The sequence below is a fragment of the Apostichopus japonicus genome, chromosome 21, assembly GCF_037975245.1.
Source record: "Apostichopus japonicus isolate 1M-3 chromosome 21, ASM3797524v1, whole genome shotgun sequence".
Taxonomy (NCBI): Eukaryota; Metazoa; Echinodermata; class Holothuroidea; order Aspidochirotida; family Stichopodidae; genus Apostichopus; species Apostichopus japonicus.
This window is the reverse complement of record NC_092581.1, coordinates 13,988,711-14,011,456: the sequence shown is the minus strand read 5'-3', so window position 1 is coordinate 14,011,456 and position 22,746 is coordinate 13,988,711. Positions and strand designations below refer to the sequence as shown.

Genomic DNA, 22,746 nt, shown 5'->3' with positions numbered 1-22,746 from the left:
AAAGGAAGTATTTAAAGGTTAATAAGGAAAGCTTTTCATGATAATTTTTTTTTTCTCAACCAACACGGCAATCTCCTTTTTAAATATATAAATGTGCTAAAGAGGAAGTTACCTATTAAATTTTGAATGAGGTGATAAGGGACAAAGAAATGTATCACCTTGAAAACTTTTATTATTGGTTTTCGCTTCTCACTTTCGATACCTGGAGCATGCACAGGAAGGAAGAGTAAATAAAATCCTTTTTTCGAGTTTCGTTCATAATGAAGTTAAATATTGAAAATGTGGAAAAAGTGGGTAATTTACAAACAGAAATATTTTGTTACAAGTGTTCTCCTTTTAGTTGACCAAGTTTGAATGCTATAAATGATGGTTTTCTATTTCAACTTTGGGATTCAGCAGGCACCAAGAAGTACTGTAATGAGTACACTTGGGGAGGGAGCTAATGTAGGATGGGAAGGGTTGTAGAGGGGGGGGCAGTTGCTTTCCCTCCCATTGGCTAAATTTCTTTGACAAAGAATGCTAATATGCCAAATAGGCACAGACAAACCTGCATGATCTGTTTGCCATCAGCATCCTTATCTTAAAGACCAACTATGGAGGCAATTTTTTTTTTTTGAGATTTTCCATTAATTTAGGAGTTTACATACCCATAATCAACATGTGTAAAAAATAATCTTCGAAAACCTACTATAACCCATCAAAAACGACCATGAAAATGGACATTTTGGGTAGTCACGTGACATGAACCTCTGGAATGTCTGAAAACAGAGATTGACCCAAAGGAGCCTCTGGTCACCGTGTGACGTCAAAGTTGGTATACCGCGAAAATCAAACGCTGATATAGGCACTGTTTGTACACAGATAGCGAACAATTGTACTGTTTTTGACTTCCAATTTCAAGCGTTTGAAAAGCTGTTAGCTTAAAACAAGAACACATGAAGGTTAACAACAAGTTTTAAGACAATTATAAGCAGAAATTTTAGTTAAATTGGTTATTTTATTAGCAAAATTTCCACTCAAATGGAGGCATCTTTTACATAGCGTAGCGTCAATAGGTCCGTACGGTACAATATACTTACGTAGTACTTACTCATTTAATATCCAAAAGTACAAACACAGAAAAAGTATCCTGTCAATAAACAAATTTAGCAGTGAATATCCTAATCCACGTTTCTTGTTCAATCCTGGGCGAAAAACTACCGTGACTGTGTGTAATTCCATAGAGTTAGGTCTAGTTGAAACAGGCCTTGACCAGTAACATCCCACAATCACAAGACAGTCACTAACGAAATAAAACGTCCGATCGCTACATACTACCGTTTTTATTCAACTCCTTGGAACATGCAGATGTCGGAATAACAGAACGGACAATATTACACATGTATCACAAACTCATGATACTGGAATACAACAAATGAAATAGATAAATCCTAACATGGCTATTTACACATGCTGTGATCCAACGCCGGTGAGAGTTGTAACTAACTACCGTACATGTACTAACAATGCTATACCCTTGGCACGGTATATATATACAGTCATCTCTTACAGTAAATATATTACTGTCAATTGCGTGATATAATGTTACATGTAAGGACGTCCAGGGCGTGTTTACGGTCAATTTCACATTAGCTATGTCCGACCATCGTCCGACACAACCACTGGCGGATCCAAGGGGGGCCAAGGGGGGCCATGGCCCCCCCAAAGGTGAGCCAAAAAGTGTTTCCGAACATCCGCTAAATCATATGATTGGAAATTAAAAAAAAATCGAGAGGAATAGCAGTGGTAGACAAGTCCAGTGGCGGCGGAACCGGGGGGCTTGGGGGGGTCAGCCCCCAATGCAAAAGTTGAGGGGGCAAATGCATGATAAGCCCCCCCAATATTTACCAAGGCTCCGAAACGTGCATCTGCCCATTTTTCAATGCATACTTGTCGATCTGTCTGATGCACACGTATAGGGCCTACTATACAGTAGGTGTAATAAATTTAGTAAATGCTGGGAGACCCTCGGCCCGTCCCCTGGCTATAGACCACATTTTCACCCCAACCGCGTCTTCACGCCCCGTGAAAAGTGGAAGCAGTGAGTGTGAGTATACCGGTAAGCGCAACACACTTTCATCTTAGGACAATGACGTGCCTCATTTCAGCCAGTTCTCCAACATCCACTTACTCAGTGGCGGAGTGTCCATACGATCAGGGGGCGGATGCAACCCCCCCCCCTTGACGGACTCAAAGGGACTGCTGGCGCCCTTTTCAGCTTTTCACTACTTTTTACTTATTCGCGATTATTGACTATTTTATTGCGCTCTCATCTACCTATTGACATTTGTCATATTCTGTTGGTGTAATTTTCCGACAAAATGGCAATGACACCTATTTATTCTCCGTTTATCTGCAAATTAGCAAGGCCCGGAATGGGTCATTTCCTGCAATCTATAGAGTATCTTTACTCAAAAATTTTCTGTACGCTCCGCGCCAACCTGCGGTGGCGCTCCGCTTAGATAGTGTCGAAAGCGCCCCCCCCGACCAATAACCCTAGCTCCGCCACTGCCCTTACTACACTCAAAAACGTCTTTGCGAGTACACTACGAGTAATAGCTACTCTCTTAAAACACCATCGAATATACAAATTACAATGTTTTTACAGACTTTCTCGTGCAATCTGAGAAATTGCAGGCTTGAGACCCATATTTTAGGGCTAGGTATTCGCAGCATAAAACACTCAGGAAGTGCCGTTTCCGGCCATCTGGGGGTTTGAAAAAACCCAAAATTTTATTGTACGCTCCGCGCCAACCGATGGTGGCGCTCCGCTTACATAGTCTCCACACATTAGCCCCCCCCCAATAATTTTTCCGTTCCGCCGCGCCTGGACTAGTCTAAACCTTTTCATTTTCTGGTTTAAAATTAAATGCAGAGCTCCCAACTGACCCGAAATTTGCGGGAATTAGACCCGCATTCTAACACCCAAACCCGCTGACCTGCACAAGCGTCCGAAAAAACCGCATTGTAAAAAAAAATTTGCATCAAATTTTGACTTAGCAACCATCATTTCTTTAGCATTTAGCATTATAGAGTATAAAACCTCCTTTACAGCATCATTTGAACCTCAAATTAGCCTATATTTCTTTTCATTGGGGCGAGCAGCGAACATTTTCATGCCACGGGAAAGAATGAATTATCACCTACTATTCAATTTATTGATGTTACACACAAAAAAAATGCATATTTCTCAGAAAATTTTGGGTGACAAAAGCCTTTCTAAGTGCCACCATTTTACATGTAGGCATCACCAGGATTCCAAAAAAATTCAAAAGGGGAGGGGGACACCCCCTCCCCTTATACCCCTCCCCCAGGACGGCGATTCGTGGCATGGACCAGCATTTGACTTCTCAAGAGTTGGGAGCTATGTAAATGTATGAGCATGAGGATTTACAGTTTAACACCATTTTGCAGTTACAGGCTGGTTGTAAGAAATTTATAACCTATGAGAAATAAAATTTCTTGAGAAAGATGATCCCAACTTTGTTTTATAAATATTTTAGAAAATTACACCTGGGAAACATTTTTTTAGCAGTAAATTAACATCACCATTGTACACTTTTGTCGCACCAAATTGCATCTGAGGGCATTCAGCAATAGAAAATTTTCCAAAGGGGAGGGGGACACCCCCTCCTCTTAGACCCCTCCCCCATATCACTCTAATGCCACTTTGGCCCATCCCAAACAAAGGCCCTTGATCCGCCAGTGGACACAACTATCGCCAGTATATAATTTTCAGCATACACAGAAGCAGGGTCATGCATGTAGACTCATGGGCATGAGATACTCCGGGTGCTGAAAAATCTTTCCGCGTGGATCTCAAAAAATTGATCCAAAGTCTGCGGCGTTTTACGTCGGTTCTTTTACTCGGAAATCTAAAAAAGCTGATGCTTTTGTTGGATGAGGTATAACTGCAACCTCCAACAACACAGAATTGTGGCATTTTGAGGAAAAAGGAGTAATATCGTTGATGTTTTTGGCAGCTCAAGTATACGACTTTACACACTAAAAGTATAGTTGTGAGTGAGGTATACAAACGTTGACGTCACATGGTCACCTGATGTCTTAGGAATGTTTCAGGAATGTCTGAAATAGAAGCTGACTTTTCGTCCCATTTTTCACGTATTTAACGTCCGAAATTGGTAAAGTTAATTACAGCAATGTAATTGGAGTCAGTTAAGGATTACATACATGAAAAATGGTGGGATTTTATGTTCATTGAAAAGTCTCCATAGTTGGTCTTTAAGTGTCTATGTAACTGTTTCTTGCGCACCTTTACTGAGACCGTTTCTACTTAATTCTTCCACCATTTAACAAGTTGCCTCAGTAGGTGCAAACAGCGTGGAGATTGAATCACTGGCTAAATCCTACGTGTGTTCATTCTTTTCTCTCCTTTTTGTCTTCTGACTTTTATTTTTGAAGCCCCATAGTCCAGTGGATGACTGGTTATGTTCCTTGCCTATAGGCTTACTGATTACAAGGCCTTGTCTTTTATAGAAAATTCCAAATGTGCTAGAGATCTCACCCCTCAAAACTATTATGTGGTTACCCTAAAATGTGCAGTTCTTAATGTTAGTTAGGTGTACTGTTTACATTTGGTGTGTGATTTCAACTGCCCTTCTGGTGTAAGGGTACATTGTACATGTATATATATGGTACAATATTTACTGCAAAATACTGTTTTCTGTGAATCTAGTTACAGGCCCTACATAGACCTTCTAAATCACACATTTAAGAACAAATCAAGCTTGGGGTCAGTTGAAGAATGAAAAAAAAAGTAATAATAATAATAACTCCTTCAATATTATTTACTCTTTGTTTTTTTTTTAAATTTAATTAAAACAATTTTTTTAGGGAGTGTGGCTCCCCTGGTCCTGAAAACTTGAATATTTTCATATAATATAGTTTACAACTGTGTTTGTTGAATGAAGGATAAAGCTTGGATAATGTACAATAACACATGTTCCTTCATCCCTTCTGCTTTCTATATTCTTGCTGTGTGATATTTGTAAACATATATAAGTATTAACACATCGGTGAACTCTGAACACATGATCTAGTCAACTAGTTTAGGGATGAAAATCAAAGCAATCTGAAAGTTAAACAAACTACAGGAAATCCTTGAGAGAGAAATCAAGTTAAAAATATAAATTTTGAAAGAGGATCTACTACATGTGGACAATTTCCGGTTATGAATCCTGAAATTTATAAGGAATCTCTCTATATATAGGAATTACTGAATTATCCCTTCTCAACCAGTTAGACCTCATCTTAGCTTCATGCTACCTTTATATTTCTATCTAGACTTCAAGAGGAAGAAATGTTATACCAAGCAGATATATGACAAGGCTAACTTTACATCAACTCTGTGTTACCTTTTGCCCTTTTTTTTTACCAAACAGGAAACTGTTTTGAAATAATGCTACATATGTACAAAATTTGACTTTGACATTCCTTAAAGGCATTGAAGACTCGCCCAAAACCGCGTGCCACCCTCGGAAAAAGTTAGCTTTCCGTTGCTTGCAAGTGAAGTTTTTTCCTTGTCGCTACAAAATGCAGGCAGTAATGAAACGTGATACCTTGTTATTTTTTATCTAGACCTGAGATGTCCATCGCTGTTATGCACACTTGTGCTGTGAGTATTGACCGTAGCTGTATGTATTGACTGTACACTAGTGTCTAATTACTGACGGTAGCAAGCTGTGTACATATTCTGGGGTCGATGGTGGTGTCTTACACTTCTGTTACACCTCATTTGAAACTAGGTCAGATTACCGGCATGAGACGTTTCTTTGTGTGCGAGTCTTCACACCCTTTAAGTTGACTATGTTTTATCACAAATTTACGATCGTCCGAGTATCATACATGTTTGCAGTGGTTGAGGTCGTAGGTAATTCTCAGACTGCCAAGGCATGCTCCACATATAAATTTCATGCTCTAAACTGTTAAGAACCCAAGATTTATGGGATATGGGTATTTAAAATGCTGATACTAATCTGTCTCACTTTACATACATGTGCATTCCGATTGAAATTGAAAACTATTTATTGCCACTTCACCATAACATAAACAAAGTGAACATGCATTTGAATATACAATACAAATACATTCCATAGGAATTAATCAATTGATATACAAATGATGTGAAGTGGGGGAGACCTGGCAGAAGCAGAGCTTATCAAGGCCAGGCCACCAACAAAAAACATTTCACACCCACCCCCCCCCCCCCCCCACCAAAATACACCTAAACATAGGTAAAGAAACTAGAAACTTTACACGTGCCTATTTAATAAAGACTGTTTTACTTGTTTTTAAAAACCACCAAGATTTTTAAAATCCACCAAGATTTAAAAAATAAGTAAGATTGTTAGCTAAGGTCTGCCCAACAATTATACTAACATGCCCTCAAGTGTTTGGATCACACATAGGGAAGACGGGCTAAACAGGAAAATTCCAAACTTTATAGTAATATAAGTCAACAAAGAAGACTTGATAAAATATATATTTTTATAGGCAACCTTGACCTTCCTGATAGAGAAGTTAAAATCAAAGTTTACATTCAAGTATTTTTAACCTTGTTTTTATTGTGAAAATTCCTCACATTTGTTAGAGGTGTTCAACCGTGTTTGTTTGACAACAGACGTACTCTACTATCCAGTGTTTAAAACACCTTCATGAATCGATGTATGACAAAGGCATACCTTGCATTGAAAATTGCAATCTCAAACAAAAACATAACTCTACATGCAACATCTTTAGCAACAGAAGTTGAAAACCCCCAAGAACACAGAGAAAACGTGTTCTTTGGCATCACCAATGGGGGCGTGGCGGAATTTGCCCCCAAATTGTTGGTGCCTACCCCCCACCCTTCCCCCACGAATGGATATGCCATGTCCAATAAAAATATTAGGCAGGAAGATAAACAACTCTTTGACTTCTACTGACTATAATTTACTTAAGTGTCCCTCCAAAATTCTGCTGATCAGAAGCTGATATAATTTCTGGAAATGATGAAAACCACAAAGCTTCATGGGTCTTCGCCTCCTTGACCCCCCCCCCCCCCCCCACCACCAACATGGCTTCCACATGGTCCTCCCGCTGAAACTCAGATGCTAGCATGCTTTAACCACATTCTGTGACCCCCCAAATAATACTTTCATTTTCCTGTGCCCCACCCCACCACTTCCAAATGTCTGCTTTTCTCATCGAGGCAGCTTTCCTTATGATGTGTCTACCTGAATCAACCTGGTTTCAACCAGAAAATAATGTTTTAACCAATTAGCAACTCTGGAAACTGTGTGTCTTAATAATCCCTTATAAAGACATTATTTCATAAATCCTACCATCAATGAATATATATTGGAAATAAATGGTGCTTCTAAACTTACTGGTTTGGAGATTTTTGATAAACAATACTTTACCTATCTCTAATCTACATCTGCACATTGCAATCTACCTACTGTATCATACAGTACACAACTGGTAACAGTTTAGAACTGTGTCCCCTATATCCCACTTTTGGGGACACCCAAACCAAAGTCTGTGACAAAACACACTCTCTAATTACATACATGGTAGATTTTGCAGGGGAAAATGGGCAGTCATCAATGTGCATATTTAAGGTTTCTAATGGGAATTTGCTAAATGTGAACTGGAGCCAGGTGATAAGAATCTGAGCGAAGTAAATATCCTGCTCACCCTTTTTCCGGATGCCTGCGATGTGACAATGTTCGGATCAGCTCCGGCCTCCAACAGCAACGTCACGCACTTGATGCTGTCTGCGGTCTCCTCCATCTCACCCAAGCAGGCTGCATGGAGAGCCGTTCTGCCATCTTTATCCGTGAAATTCATACACTTTCTCTGAGAACCCTTCAGAATCTCCACCAGCAGGGCTGGGTTGGAATAGACCGCAGCCTGGTGGAAGACCACACCGGGCTGCCCCTGGGGTACTTCCATCTTATCGGGAGGGGGGGACGGTTCACGCTCCTCGGTCGACTTCAGATAAGCCTCCATGTAGGCGGCTGCTGTCTTGCCAGGTGATGCCATTCTTTAACACGTTTCATCTCAGATTAGTAGCAAAGACCTGTAGTAGTTTGATATCAAGAGCCAAGAAAAAAAAACAGAATAATTGAGTGACAAAACCAAGACATGAATTTAAAGTGCAGTTGATTTCAACTTTTGTTTGTTTGTAAGCTGAGTATACTTACAAGCCATAATTATAACCCAGCACTACTAAAAATAATATTTTCAGGTGCTTCATGATAGAGAAAGACAAAATAATCAAGAGTACACCCACGCTGCTGCCATTATTGCAAACGAAAGCAGTGGCTGTTTCACTTACCGCAGAAAAGGAAAATAGCTGATAATTCATTTGAAATACTATTCGTTGTAAACACTATTCGTAAAGAACCGTTGGTTGTAAACGCCGGGCATTGTTATTTTAATTTTCATTAAAGACTGCAAACGTTATATACATGATGTGACAAAATTGAATGCTGTGCAACATGTGTAACAAGGAAATAGCTGGACTTTCAAGATAAACCTGTCACTTATTTTAGACAAATAAACATGTATGCTGGTTATGTATACCAAAAAAATAAAATAAATAAATAACAGACCATTCCTCTTTGACGAGGCCAAAAATGTAAATAAACAGAAAAGCCAAGTAATGACTTTATTTGTAAAAATGAATCCATGATTACATAGTTCTAAACCAGTGCGCAATTTCCAAGGAGATCATTTTGATAATACTGTAGCTCAGTTTTCTTTAATTTTTTCTTCACACCTTTCTGTCTTTGTCCCTCTCCAGTTTATTCCTTACCCTGTGCCTTTAATCCTCTCTTTGTCCCTCCACAGTTTATCTCCTTCCTCTTCTCTTCTCCTGTTGCTTTCTACTTATAATCCCCTTTCATCCATCTCATTGTGTTCACCGTGCTCATTAACCTGTCTGTATTCTGTGCGTGTTTTTGTCCCCTCTGTTACTGTAACTTGTCATTTAGCCTCTGAAGAAGATCCTGCTAGGATCGAAACGTCAGGCCAACTTACTTTTACACATTCTTTAATTTTTGTTTGGTCTTGAAATGATATTGATGGGTTTTCTTCGCAAATGTGACAAATCATGACAAACTGGGGGTTTACCTTTAGTTGTATCAGAGTAGTGGTTTGAAATACTTTGATTCAAATATTGCTAACAGGTCACCGCAGGGTGACCCTGATACTTCCTTACAAGTATAACCTATCATCTGTGTTCCATAAATTTTGTACCTCAAGTTGTAGAAAATCACTCTCCTACTGTATGTCTAGAGCAGTAGGATCATTGACTCTGGCTGTGCCTTGGGGTCAGAATACACTAACAGTTGGGAGTCTGACCCTGTGACCTCACAAATGTTTGCCGATTTCTGACGTCACGAAAATTCAAATCTTGCCCACTAAACAGACAACTGAAACATGAAATTCAAAACAATATTTCTTCGAGATAAACCTTCATAATCAAATACCTAGTTAACTTCAAGGACACCTAACACATCTCCTGTTTCACCACATAAGTAGAAATGTCAGTTTTATTTTGAACTGAGTAACGAAACTTACATAGAGATTTTGGAACACAGAAACCACACGTTATCCTGACCTTCGAAATATTGGTCTGGTAAACTCTTGCAATCGTGAACATTCACAAAAATATGCCCAAATCCTGCTGAATCTGGCACTCACAAAGATGACATGCTTAGATATGCTTACATTACATCAGCTGAGGTTTGTAGCATGGTAATACCCCATGCCACAGCATACACGTGAAGAATCTGTGTTTTGGAAAGCGGGGATGGGGAGGGGGTTGTTGGGAAATGGTACCTGTGTTTTGGCTGTTGGTGGGAAGCAAATAAAGCAGGGGAACAAATGTCTCGGAATGGTTACATATATTCGTGACTGCGACTGAAAGTTCATGACGGTGTTTCATTATTATATGATATCAAATCGGGCAAAGAAACATCAGAGAATTTAGAACACAATCAACAAAACGATTGTTTTGATTGCCTGGAGCCTTGGTTTTAACAAACAGCTGGAAACAATGACTGCTTGTTGTCAATGCTTCAGAGCAGTCTTCCTAGTACTGTACCTGCTTACTTCAGGAAAACCACATTGCCAGGGTACACTTGGCAGCTATCAACCTAAGTGTCATAATGCTGCATACTACCTGACAAAATGGGATCCGACTCACTTGTCCATAGTAGGGGCAATGTGCATGTCTAATTCAGTCTACTCTCAATCAAGACTTTGACAGTATTAAGTCGCTTCATAGTCAGTTGGGGAAACCCGACATGTAGCGTCCGTCCGGACTGGCAGTTTGCAACATGTGGTGTTGAACAACCACTTAACAATCTGCCGTATTTCAACAACTTAGGGGACCCAATCACAGCCTGGAAATAACTACGGACTGGCAGTTGGCAACATGTGGTGGTGTACAACCACTTAACAATCTGCCGTATTTCAACAACTTAGGGAACCCAATCACAGCCTGGAAATAACTATGGACTGGCAGTTGGCAACATGTGGTGGTGTACAACCACTTTACAACTGCCGTATATCAACAACTTAGGGAACCCAATCACATCCTGGAAATAACTACGGACTGGCAGTTTGCAACATGTGGTGGTGAACAACCACTTAACAACTGCCGTACTTCAACAACTTAGGGAACCCAATCACAGCCTGGAAATAAACTAACTTTGCATGCAACCCAATCCAACACTAGTTGTAATCAGAAGACAGCTGTTCGGTTCTTATTATGCTCATCAGTAGTGGTGACAGCATGAATACCAGGGCTCTACTTGGGACTATGATCCACCCCCCACCAGGGACTATGATTCAACCCCACCCCCACCATCCTGCCAGCCCCTATGCATCTGAGCTTTGATTTTTAATTAATGCAGGACTATTCCGGAACACCAAAACTTAAAATACTAAGAAAAACAAGCAAAACTTTCAAATTTGGTCAAACAATAGCTTTATCTGTATTTGAAAGAATGAACCCCATCTGCAGTATTAATCCACTTTTCAAAAGCTGTAAGAATAATAAATGTTCTAGACACTAGTAAAGCAATTGTCCCCTTGTACTGACATTCAGATCAAAGAATAATTTGTAAAGTGATAAGAAAAGAGAAGAAGATTGGAAGTCAAACATCCATGTTAATAGTTAAAACATTCCTTCATGATTATAGTGTTAATACTAAAATCACAAAGACTATTCAGGGAATTTTAATACAAAAGTGACTTTATATGCTGTCAATTTATACAACCTTAACCCGTACTTAAACATGTTACCTTAAAAGAAAATAAGATGCTGGGGAGATGGTAGGGAAGGGAACATTTCACCATAAAATGGAAAATATAACATCAACAATGTCCATGTAGACACAACTGCAGTTCTGGTTTTTATACCCGTTACCCAAAGAATTTGAAGTTTGGAGGGGAAAACTGCAATTAATCCTTCAAATATGTGTTTTGTCTCAAACCCAGATACATAATGTAAGCCTTTTATTTTTCTGTTTGGGTTGGCAATACCTTTTCATTTAGTTCCTCAAAGTTCATTTTGTTCCATTTAATTAAAAAAAAAACCCATTTAAATATCAAAAAAAGGAATATGCTATTTACTCTTGTTCCTTTTGAACCTCTCATACAGTATTTACCCACAAAAAATGGTAAACCAAAAGAATTTGGTGGTTCCCATATCACCTGCTTATTTTTTCCACTTTGCATTCAGTACACAGATAAGTACAAGGTTCAAACCTCAGATACAAGTACATCATTTTGCCATCGATGCCCAAAAATGACTCAAGTATGTATGTTTGTATGTATGTATGTGTGTGTATATGTATGTATGTATATTCGATCCTCCTGCAAGTAGGAACTCGCGAAGAAGCCTAATTGGCCTATCAAAGCCGCAAGCTGACCTAAGTCAGTCTCTTACATTCATATTTAACGTCCATGATAATGAATTGTTGATTGTCAACAACTCTGTAACTGGATGACATACATTAATCTGGGAATGACTCGAACCTGGGACCTTATGATTGAAAGGCACCGGCATTAACCACTGAGCTAACCACTTAACCACTGAGGCAACCGGCGTTAACCACTGAGGCACAGGCGTTATTAACAACTAACCGGCGTAACCCACTGAGCTAACACTCATATAAAGTACGAATACAAATCAACAAGACAGCCTACAAGTATCATACTGAAGTTAGACTATGCTAGCAATATGAGTACAAGTACAAAGAATTACTTAAGTCTGCACCATGCACTGTGCATATCCTTTCAGTTTCATACAAAATGACTCCAGATATATATATATATATATATATATATATATACAGCTCATCAGTAAGTACAGTTATCAGCAGGAAGTAATTAATACACAACGGACATGGATAATGAAAGCCAAACTTCTGACAAGACCTTCTATCTTATTTATAGATTCCTTAGACACCTACCACCCCATTGGCAACTTACACTATTATAACACAAACCATTGTTTGGCTTTCAGGGGTAAAAATAATTAAGTTTCTTACAAATTTTGAAAAAGTAGTATTTTGAAATACTTAACCTGATTCTATCTGTAATACAATCAAATCATCGGCAGGCAGCAGCATGATAACAAGTTAACAACTAATAAACTAAACTTCCTCTTTATATTGTTAGGTCAATTTTTAGCAAAAGCAAAGGCGTACGTGGCAATGAGCGTTGATAAAATCTAATACAGAGAGAGTTGAACCATGGTTTAGGGTTCGATTTTAAGGGTCCCAAAATTTGGACGATAGAATAGGACCGAGGGAGAATCAGAGCCGGCACTTGCGTTTAAATTTTGTAATGTTAATGCAGAGTTCTCTCCAGATTGACCCGGGTCAGCATTGATCTTTTAAGTTCCCAATGTATGTTCGTTATTCATAAAGTTTGACAATGGCATTTATAGTAGCACTGTACATCACACAGGCTGTTTTGCACCTTTTCTTCTAACTAAAAAAAATACAAAAAATGTTAACTTCCTGTTCAGCGATTGGGAGCATCAGGTCTGATCCCAAGAACAGGATCTACTGTAAACCGATGGAGGTTCAACATCTTCCATTGACATTGTTGTAATGCTGAACACTGGAGGTAGGGGGTGGTGGGTATGGGGGTGAGGGGACTGACCTGTAGCCTGAGAAGATAGCATCAATTGACAGCAATCCAGTATTGTCCTATGAAAGTAGACACCACCAACACTAAATATGATAGCCTACAAGATGATATGGTTCACAGTGAAATTAACTCAAAAATATCACTTGTCAAGGATTAGTGAAAGTGAGAGGTTGGTACGTGTGACTCCATTATAGTTTCCCTTTCGGGAAACCAAAAAGTAAAGCTCCCTAATGCCAACAGGCAATTCCATTATAATCAACGAACAATACAGCAGAGCTCTGACAATGATGTATGATGTTAATGACTAAGTATGTAAGTCATCTTAGGTATAAACTACTAAACCAGCAGAAAATATGGTATCAAAGATACACATTCTTCTTCAAGGGATGAAATTTTGAATTCCTTTGTCACTTTTTGCAATTAATCTAATAATACAAAAACAAAATCATAGATTTTCTTCTTCTACCAAAACAGAGAATTCCTTAAAGTATCTTCTAGTGGTTGCAACTTTCCAAGGTAACTTCAGTTATCAAGTATGAATTAATATGCCCAGTAGCGCATCAATCTTCTTTTTGTATTTATTGTAAATGTTACCAGTCTCTAATACCTCTATGAAGATATTATAAAGGGAATAAAAAACTGAACTGACAAAGCAAAAATTCTCTGTGGATGGTAGCAACTATGTAGGTGACCCCTCCCCCGCCCCCCCCGCCACTAGTAAACTTTATATCTTGTTATTATTACTTTATACCTTATATTACCTATTAACTTCATAGTGCGTGTTACATCTTGCCAATATGGGAGTCATCTGTACAACAATGGCAACTTACAAACTGCATGACCAAAAAGACAAACTTTGAAACACATCCTGTGATTGGCAGAAAGGCATAGACATGTCAATATCCTTAATGATGTTTAACATGGATTAGCTGCACCTTAGACACATTTCTGAAAAATAAAAACTTAGAAACATCCTGTGATTGGCAGACAGGAAGACTTGGCAATATCCTTTATGATGTTTAACATGATTTAGCTGCAACTTGACACATTTCCAAAATTTATACGGTGGTCCTTAAAGGTATATTACGTGATTGATGTTACTGTAATGTAATCATCAAATTTCTGCAAAATGATTGTTTTTATAGATCATCACTTCGAGGACATTCTGAAAGAAAAGTTTGATGATTTTCTATTCTAAAATCTACTACAATTTAGTTGATCCACCTGACGGCTCAAGTTTGGCACTTAATTTAACATATTAAAAAATGTGTCAAAATTCTTGAGAGTACAATTTTCCTTTCATATTTGATGAATGCAACGGAAAAAAGTGTCTGGGTGGCGAAATATTGATGATCGCATTCGGAGACAAGTAGTCCCACGCCTTATCCATTTACTTTACTTTATTAAAACTGTTGTCCATTCGGTGATAAAATCTAGGGAAGTGTCTTTAATAGTTTGATCAACTGCCATCTTACATGGAGAAATACTTGGCAGGTGTATTAAGACGGCAAACTAAATTATGCAAAAATGTGGTTTTGAGCCAGTAGTCACTACCGTGCAATTATTTACTTTAAGGACACAAATTTTTACATAGAAAGCAACTCACCACAAACTTCATTTTCTCATATTTTTGTCAAAAAGCGGAGATGAATTAAAGAAAAAAAATCCAATCACAGATTTATGGTTGTTGACTTTACTGGAGAAATAAAATCCTCAAGAGGTTTCCACAGTGTGTATTCCCACAAAAGTTTATGTTTTACTATGAAGAATGAACTAATTTCCACAAAGAAATATTGCCAAAAAAAGCTTAACATCAAAATTATTTGCAGAGAAAGTGTTAGATGAAGCACATGGCTTGTCAGATTTTGATATGTCCACATTTGACAAGGAGCATTTCCTGTTCTCCAATGGTACTTGGGCAAACGCTAAAAGCTCCTAAATATTTGAAATTAGTATATGTGCTTCCAAGATCAATGCTTAAGTGATCATACTTAATGCGTACAAACTACTGCTATACAAATATATCATGGATACGATGATTTAGTCACAGGATTACCACTGAAAGGCGTTCAGTCTAAAAAAAAAGCTGTCAATTGACTTATGTTTCAATTTCGACTGCATCACTGTATGCATGAAGTCTTCTGCAAAGTTAGTTGCTATCAACAAATAGGGGATCTCGGCAATTAACTAAGGCTAAATGACTCACTTCATGGATTCTCATATGACATTATTAATTTTGTGCCATACAGGAAGCAGGCAAAGGGAAGTGAGACAGTGATACAACAAGTTATAATCAGGGAGGCTAATATACTGTAGATGAAAATGATGATTGCTCATAGCTAATGGGATGCTGTGAGGCTACATATTGGTTACACCATATAATATTTGGTACAGTATAGATACTGTATGTGGTATATAAGGCAATGATCTACACTCTATGTTGCAATACATGTATGATTACATAGACACTAAGGACTGCACTAATATGACCAGGGAGCTGTTAGAGTAGCAGCTCCCTCAGAGCTATGACTATCCTACCCAGTACTACAGTTTATATGACTATCCTACCCAGTACTGCAGTATATGACTATCCTACCCAGTACTGTAGTATATGACTATCCTACCCAATACTGCAGTTTATATGACTATCCTACCCAGTACTGTAGTATATGACTATCCTACCCAATACTGCAGTTTATATGACTATCCTACCCAGTACTGTAGTATATGACTATCCTACCCAATACTGCAGTTTATATGACTATCCTACCCAGTACTACAGCTTATATGACTATCCTACCCAGTACTGCAGTATATGATGATCCTACCCAGTACTGAAGTATTACTATCCTACCCAGTACTGCACTGTATAGGACTATCCTACCCAGTACTGCAGTTTATATGACTATCCTACCCAGTACTACAGTTTATATGACTATCCTACCCAGTACTGCAGTATATGATGATCCTACCCAGTACTGAAGTATTACTATCCTACCCAGTACTGCACTGTATAGGACTATCCTACCCAGTACTGCAGTACATTTATGACTATCCTATCCAGTACTGCAGTTTATATATGACTATCCTACCCGGCCAGTTCTGCAGTGTATATGTCTATCCTACCCAGTACTGCAGTATATGACTATCCTACCCATACTGCAGTTTATATGTCTATCCTACCCGGCCAGTTCTGCAGTTTATATCCTACCCAGTACTGCAGTATATGACTATCCTACCCAGTACTGCAGTATATGACTATCCTACATACCCAATACTGTAGTATATAAATATCTCATCACTCTCTACATATCATCTAGTTTAATGAATTTTCCTGCATGTTGACAAGCAGATAATGGCTAAAAACCAATTTTTAGATATCTTGACCATTGACCTGTGACATATGACGTCATCATCCCGCATGCATGAGTTAACATGGTCCACCAAGTTCAAACTTGGTCCTAGTTACTGTCTAGGAGGAGTTTGCAACACACTTTTCGCACAATTTAGGTCATTTTGACTTTTTACCCCAACCCTAAACACCTAAATATGTCCTAGTTTAAAATTTGTCTCATCATTCTCTACATAACGTGTGGTTTAATGACTTTTTCCTAAATGCCGATATGCAGAAAATGGCTCAAAAACTAATATTTAGTTTTCTTGACCTTTGACATGATCATCAATCATGCAAGTACGAGGTTACATGGTCAGGCACCTACCTGCCCCCCCCCCCCAAGAATCTGCATCTCATGATCATTCTTCAGTTTCATGTTACTATGTAAACGCTAATACTGCAGCCCCTGCAACTGCAAGCCCTACTACTACACCCCACTACGGTAATTAATTTCTTTGTAGAACCGTACCACACAATAAGACTGACTGGCTCGGTGCACCCGAACTGTAGAATATTTGAAAGTTTCACTGCAAGTTTACATTTCTTTACGCGTTGTGCAACCATGGAATATTGTTGGAATAAGCAAAGATGTTGTCCTGTACAGAATAACATTTTAATCCCTTCTCTGAATAATAGCAAATGCTCTCATTTAAGAGAGAGTTAAGTATACACTAACTGATTACTTTAAACCTTTCTAAAACCCAGAGGGATTGAGGATAGGCAAGTAACAAAGATCAGTTGCCATATGACTATGAAGCTACCTAGGAAAACCAATCCCATTGCAATATCATATATGAATTGTGGATCTACTGGAGAGGGCCAAATGTGGACAGATCATTTTACCAAGGAATAATTTAGTGTTCAAAAGTTTGTGCAGCAGTTTTTTTTATGTTCTAAACATTAATGCTATGGTCCCTGTGTGTGTACAAAAGATGCTATGCTACTTTGCACTTGTACAGCAGTTTGCCCACATTGCATGGCAATTGGAGATGCGATGATCGACATATTATTCCCCGTTTGTCGTGTCCGACGGAGAAAAGAGAAAAAGGATCTATATGGGAGAAGAGTGTGGGTGGGGAGGTTGGACTTTCCGACATCAGTCAAGAGGAAATGGTTTGTTGTATCAGTGAAATGGCTCATAACTCAACTGTGTGTCAGTCATACACCTACTGCATATGATAATCTAACAAGTAAATTGAATACTTCCTATAACTACGCATGGGCTTTGACACCATACACAATGAGGATATTACGATCCAATGACACTAGTCGCCAGCAAAGATGTCCAGTTACCTAATTAAGTATTAACCAAGAGGGAATTTTTGTATAGCAGTGTGTTACTTATGCTAACAAGGGATAACTTGCAGCAACTTTACAATAGTAGTTTTTGTCAAATTACAATAGTAGTTTATGTCAAATATGATATTCTAACAAGTAAATTGAATACTTCCTATTAGAACTACGCATGGGCTTTGACACCATACACAATGAGGATATTACGATCCAATGACACTAGTCGCCAGCAAAGATGTTCAGTTACCTAATTAAGTATTAACCAAGAGGGAATTTTTGTATAGCAGTGTGTTACTTATGCTTACAAGGGATAATTTGCAGCAACTTTACAATTGTAGTTTTATCAAATTTACTTTCACTAAACAAGTTGTAAGTGTCGTTTTCACATTGTTATTAATGAACGTCACTTGACAGTGTTGACATAATTGAAAGGTACTTGTTGCCATCAAATTTTCCCATGTTTGCATTTCATTGCAGCACTTGACAACACTTCTAACTCGTGCAAGTTATCTGACACAATTTAATTGTAGAAATTGAAATTTCAAAGTGTAACATTTGCTGCAATTGTCAATAGTGTTATAAATACGATTGTATGTATGTAGTATTTGTGTGTGTACATGTTTGCGTGTACCGGTGTATGTGTGCGTATATGTATGGTCGTAAGCGTGCGTGCATGTGTGTATATATGGGTGTATGTATGCATGTATTTATTTTGTACATTTACACAGTTTAAATATGAATGCAACCAATTCATGCATGCATTGTATGTAATATTCTAGCACTTGACTGGTATACCCAACAATACTTTGGTTGATTTACTGTACATATAACAACAACATTATCAGTGCTGCTGCATAATAACAAATACCTGTTACACTCACGCATGTGACAGAAGAACAATGTGACAGAGACCCCCTTATGATGAACAACTCCATCAACAGCTGAGAAAATGTGTTCTGTTTGGTGGATGTCATATTTTAGATCTTCCTTCATATACTCCCCAAAGACTAGAACAAGTCCAAGGGTGACTTCATACAGCCAGGAGTCATTGGATGTTGGTTTGTATATTATTCATTACATATTTAGTTTCGTTGACAGTTGGGTGTCAATATAACTTGCCACTCAGACTGTTTTTGCAAAAAGCGAGGAAGTTCCAAACATTACCAAACATACTGGCTGCTGTGCTTGATTTTCACAAAGAAAATATAACAAGCTTTGAGATTAATCCTGCTAGATTGGTATGATGACATCACACACTGACATTATAATGTCAACACCTGATACAACTTTTAACCCATGATATCTTCCAAAGGCAAATCAGTTTTCTTAGTTGCTAAGGGGAAGTTGTTAATCAGAACCTTTTTTTATATCACACACTAAATACACAGTTAACACAGACAGAGAATAAACTAAAGAAAACTTGGTTTACATACAAAATAGTTGAACTTCCTCAACATGGTATGTTGAATCTGTTGTGTTTATATGTGAAAGCGATAAACCAAATAGACGAAACCAAAGAAAACGAAACAAACGTTTGGGTTCAGTGGTTATGGAAAGTCCGAGAATACATGCAATGGTTTAATAAAGATCCACTAGCAAATAGTCTGTAAAGCACTATTGACTATTTCTAGCAAGGAAAACTGTGTAATATTAGAAATGTGGTCAGTGCTGCTTTTGGCTGTACAATATTTGTAATTTTGTTGTCAAATAAGATGGTTAGGATTAGAAGAAATAATAATTCGTTCTTAGCTGTTTGTTAATAGTCAATGTGTTGATTTGTTCTATAAAAAAAAAAATGGTTGCACAGGATGCAAACAGTTTCAAGACTTTAGGTCCCTGGCTGACATTTTGCATTCAGGACCCACAATCCTGCATTTGTAATATTGCTGGAAATGGGTTAAGAACCAGTGCAAATTGCAGTTTAATTGTATCTTTTGTTCATACACCACTTGAACAGATAAAATGTAATCACACATGTAACTCCCTTCGAACTTCAATTTTTTTTTCTGATTCTTGCATGTGCATTGTGATTATTGATTAGGCATATACAGGCCATGTGTTACTCCCAAAATGTTTGTCCTATCAAGTGAGTCAAGTGACTGTGTTGACATAGGACTAGACCTTCAATATTGTGGATGTATTCTGCAATTAAAACTCCCATGTGATGTTAACTTGCATGAATGGTACATAAATCATGTGTCAGCAAATAGGTCCCTATAGTATAGGTCTAGCACTAATTGTCTAAGCACAATTGCACAATACATGGCAACTAGAAACACAAATCCACATAGCCGGCTACACTGGCTCCGCCATCAGCAATCAATGGAAAGCTTGTCAATGTCAGATTGAGAAAAGGCAATTTGATTACGACTTTAAATTGAAACTTAGATTCAACTATTGGAGTGCTATCTTTTGGAGTGTTATCTATGGAGTGTTCAGCTCAGTGGTTAACGCCGGTGCCTTCTGTTACGCCCTGGGGTGTTTGAGATGCATGTGCCCCGTATTTCGAACACGCCCAAGGCTACTAAGAATATGTTTCCACAAGTTTTGAATAATTTACCATGCGATATGTTGCCCCTTTCACTCACCTTTCCACTTATTTTTGTTCTATTATGCAGGTCTCTCTCGCTCTCCTGGTCGTCTGCCATCACCAGCATTCCAGGCATTCGCTCTTTTATCACACGAGTTGTTCTGTTTAGTGTTTATCTATTTTACTATCACTTGCTCTCTATACCTTGTTCAATTAAGACGATGTTGTTTGTTATGTATTTTGTGTTTTGGAAGACTTAAATTTATTTCGCTGAGGTTCGGGCAGAGAACTGGAAACCAGCAGTGAGCAGCACTGCTATTACAGTTTAGTGTTATTTTAAAGGCAAGGTTTATTTATTTTAGAGAGCGGGTCAGGGAGTGAGGGCTGACTACGGGGCGCCATTTCCTATTGTATTTTATAACTAATAACTTCCTGTCCTGGTTGGCTTCCTTGCATGTAATAGACACCGGAGGTAGGGTCAAATTAGGGCTCTCCCCGGAGGTATTGTAGAAGTTAATCAGGGCGGGACCACATTGAGCAGTATTTGTTCAGTCTGCCGTTGCCGCCCCGTGTCAGGGTATTCATCCTCGTGATTCTAAAGAGCCGTGCTGCCCACGCCCTGGTATGTAGTTTATTTGGTATTTAGTTAAATTGAATCTCTGCTCGTTGTTTGCAATTATTTGTGTACGGCAGAAAGACACTGCCTTATTTTTGCCAAGTGTATGTTTTAAGTTCATTAATTAAATTGGGGAATGAGACCCAGTGCTGTTAAAATATTGTGTTCTCTATTTTTGTGTACATTGGTTCAAGCCCTGCTACCATTAGTCTTTGCCTCCCCCTTTCCCCTGCCCTGACATCAGGTGGCCTCCAGCTGCCTGATAACCCACGCTACCACTCGGCCGGGTACAGGGGCGTTACACTTCCAATCATGAGGTCCTCGGTTCGAGTCACTCCAAGATTAATGTATATCATCCAGTTACAGAGTTGTTGACAATTCATGATCATGGACATTAAATATGAATGTAAGAGACTGACTTCTGTCAGCTTGAGGCTTCTTCGCGAGTTCCTGCTTGCAGGAGGATCTAAAATACATACAAATACATACATACAACTATCATCTCTATTAGCCTTGCAGTAACACATACATTTCCAATATCACAACAACATTCTGAGCAAGTCGACTTGACCTAGGCCAATCCAGGCTATAGTGTAGGCAGAACAGGAGTATGCTTAGTTGAGAAGTCATGCACCTATTTACTGTAATGAAATATTTATCGGCCTAACTAGCAGAACACTTAGAACCAAGGCATACACAGTAGCCTATCTTTGGGCTTAGTTAGAAACTTAGTGTTATAGACTGAAATTTGTCCACTTAATTATAGTACTAGACCTAGCCTACTACTAGCATTATTTATTGGTGAATTCCTGCAAGCAGAGGCTCCCATGAGAGCACATGGCTACCGTTTTATAGTAGTTGTCTAACATAATGTCTACTACCACATCACAATTTCTTACTGCATCGCCTAAATACATTTCCCCCCGATCTTATAATATTAGGCCTAATGTAATTGTAACCTAAACCTAACGCTGGGCCTAACACTAACAGGCTACTGTTGTCTATCCTAACTCGCAAGCCAACTAGCTGTGTGTAGTTTGGGCATTTACAGGGAGATGTACAAATGCAATATAAAATGGAGGTACAAATTTCTTGCCTGTTTATGGAGAAAAAAATGCCGTCAATATTATCAACCGTGAGATCCACTACTTCGTATTGTATTTTAATCTGTTCAAACTATATGCTGTTTGTGGTTTACGGCCTCCATTGATCTAGTGTCATGATTGATGTGACAAACAGCCAGTGCAGTCTGAACTGAAATGACCAACACATTACGTCAGTTGGGAAATCCCCATATTATAAGAATTCTGAATGAGTACAAGCATGGAGCTATAAACCTGGGATGGTACAAGCCCATGGTACAAGTAAGTTGGCCTGACGTTTCGATCCTAGCAGAAACTTCTTCAAAGGCTGAATGACAAGTAACAGTAATATAACAGAAGGGACAAAAACACGCACAGAATACAGAAAGGTTAATGAGCACGGTGAACACAATGAGATAGGGGATTAGTAGACAAGGGATGGAGAGAAGAAAGCAACAGGGGAAGATGAGAGGTAGGAGATAAGCACGGGAGGGACAAAAGGATTGGTTCAGGTGTCTGACATGTCTATCTTGTATGAAAGAGCTTAAAAAGACAAACAGAATAGTGAAGAAACTAGCATTCTCTGTTAAGGAGATATCACACTTTGAAGATTTCA

General features: G+C 38.6%; 1 protein-coding gene across 4 annotated transcripts in view; it reads right to left on the bottom strand.

The window, feature by feature from the left end:
• LOC139963048 (leucine-rich repeat serine/threonine-protein kinase 1-like) overlaps positions 1–22,303 on the bottom strand; it is a 495,817-nt gene extending 473,514 nt beyond the window's left edge. For 2 of the 4 annotated variants that reach the window (XR_011791490.1, XM_071963512.1), the window contains exons 1-2: positions 22,145–22,303; positions 7,738–8,122 (exon numbers count right to left, since the gene is read on the bottom strand). Coding sequence is in view for 3 of the 4 variants with exons in the window: in XM_071963512.1 (XP_071819613.1) it covers positions 7,738–8,085 (348 nt within the window). In the remaining variant the exon portion in view is untranslated. Of the gene's footprint in view, positions 1–7,737; positions 8,123–8,380; positions 8,537–14,821; positions 15,277–22,144 lie in introns of those variants that run through there. The other 2 variants (XM_071963514.1, XM_071963513.1) reach the window with 2 other exon arrangements.
• Between the last annotated feature and the right edge of the window lie 443 nt (positions 22,304–22,746).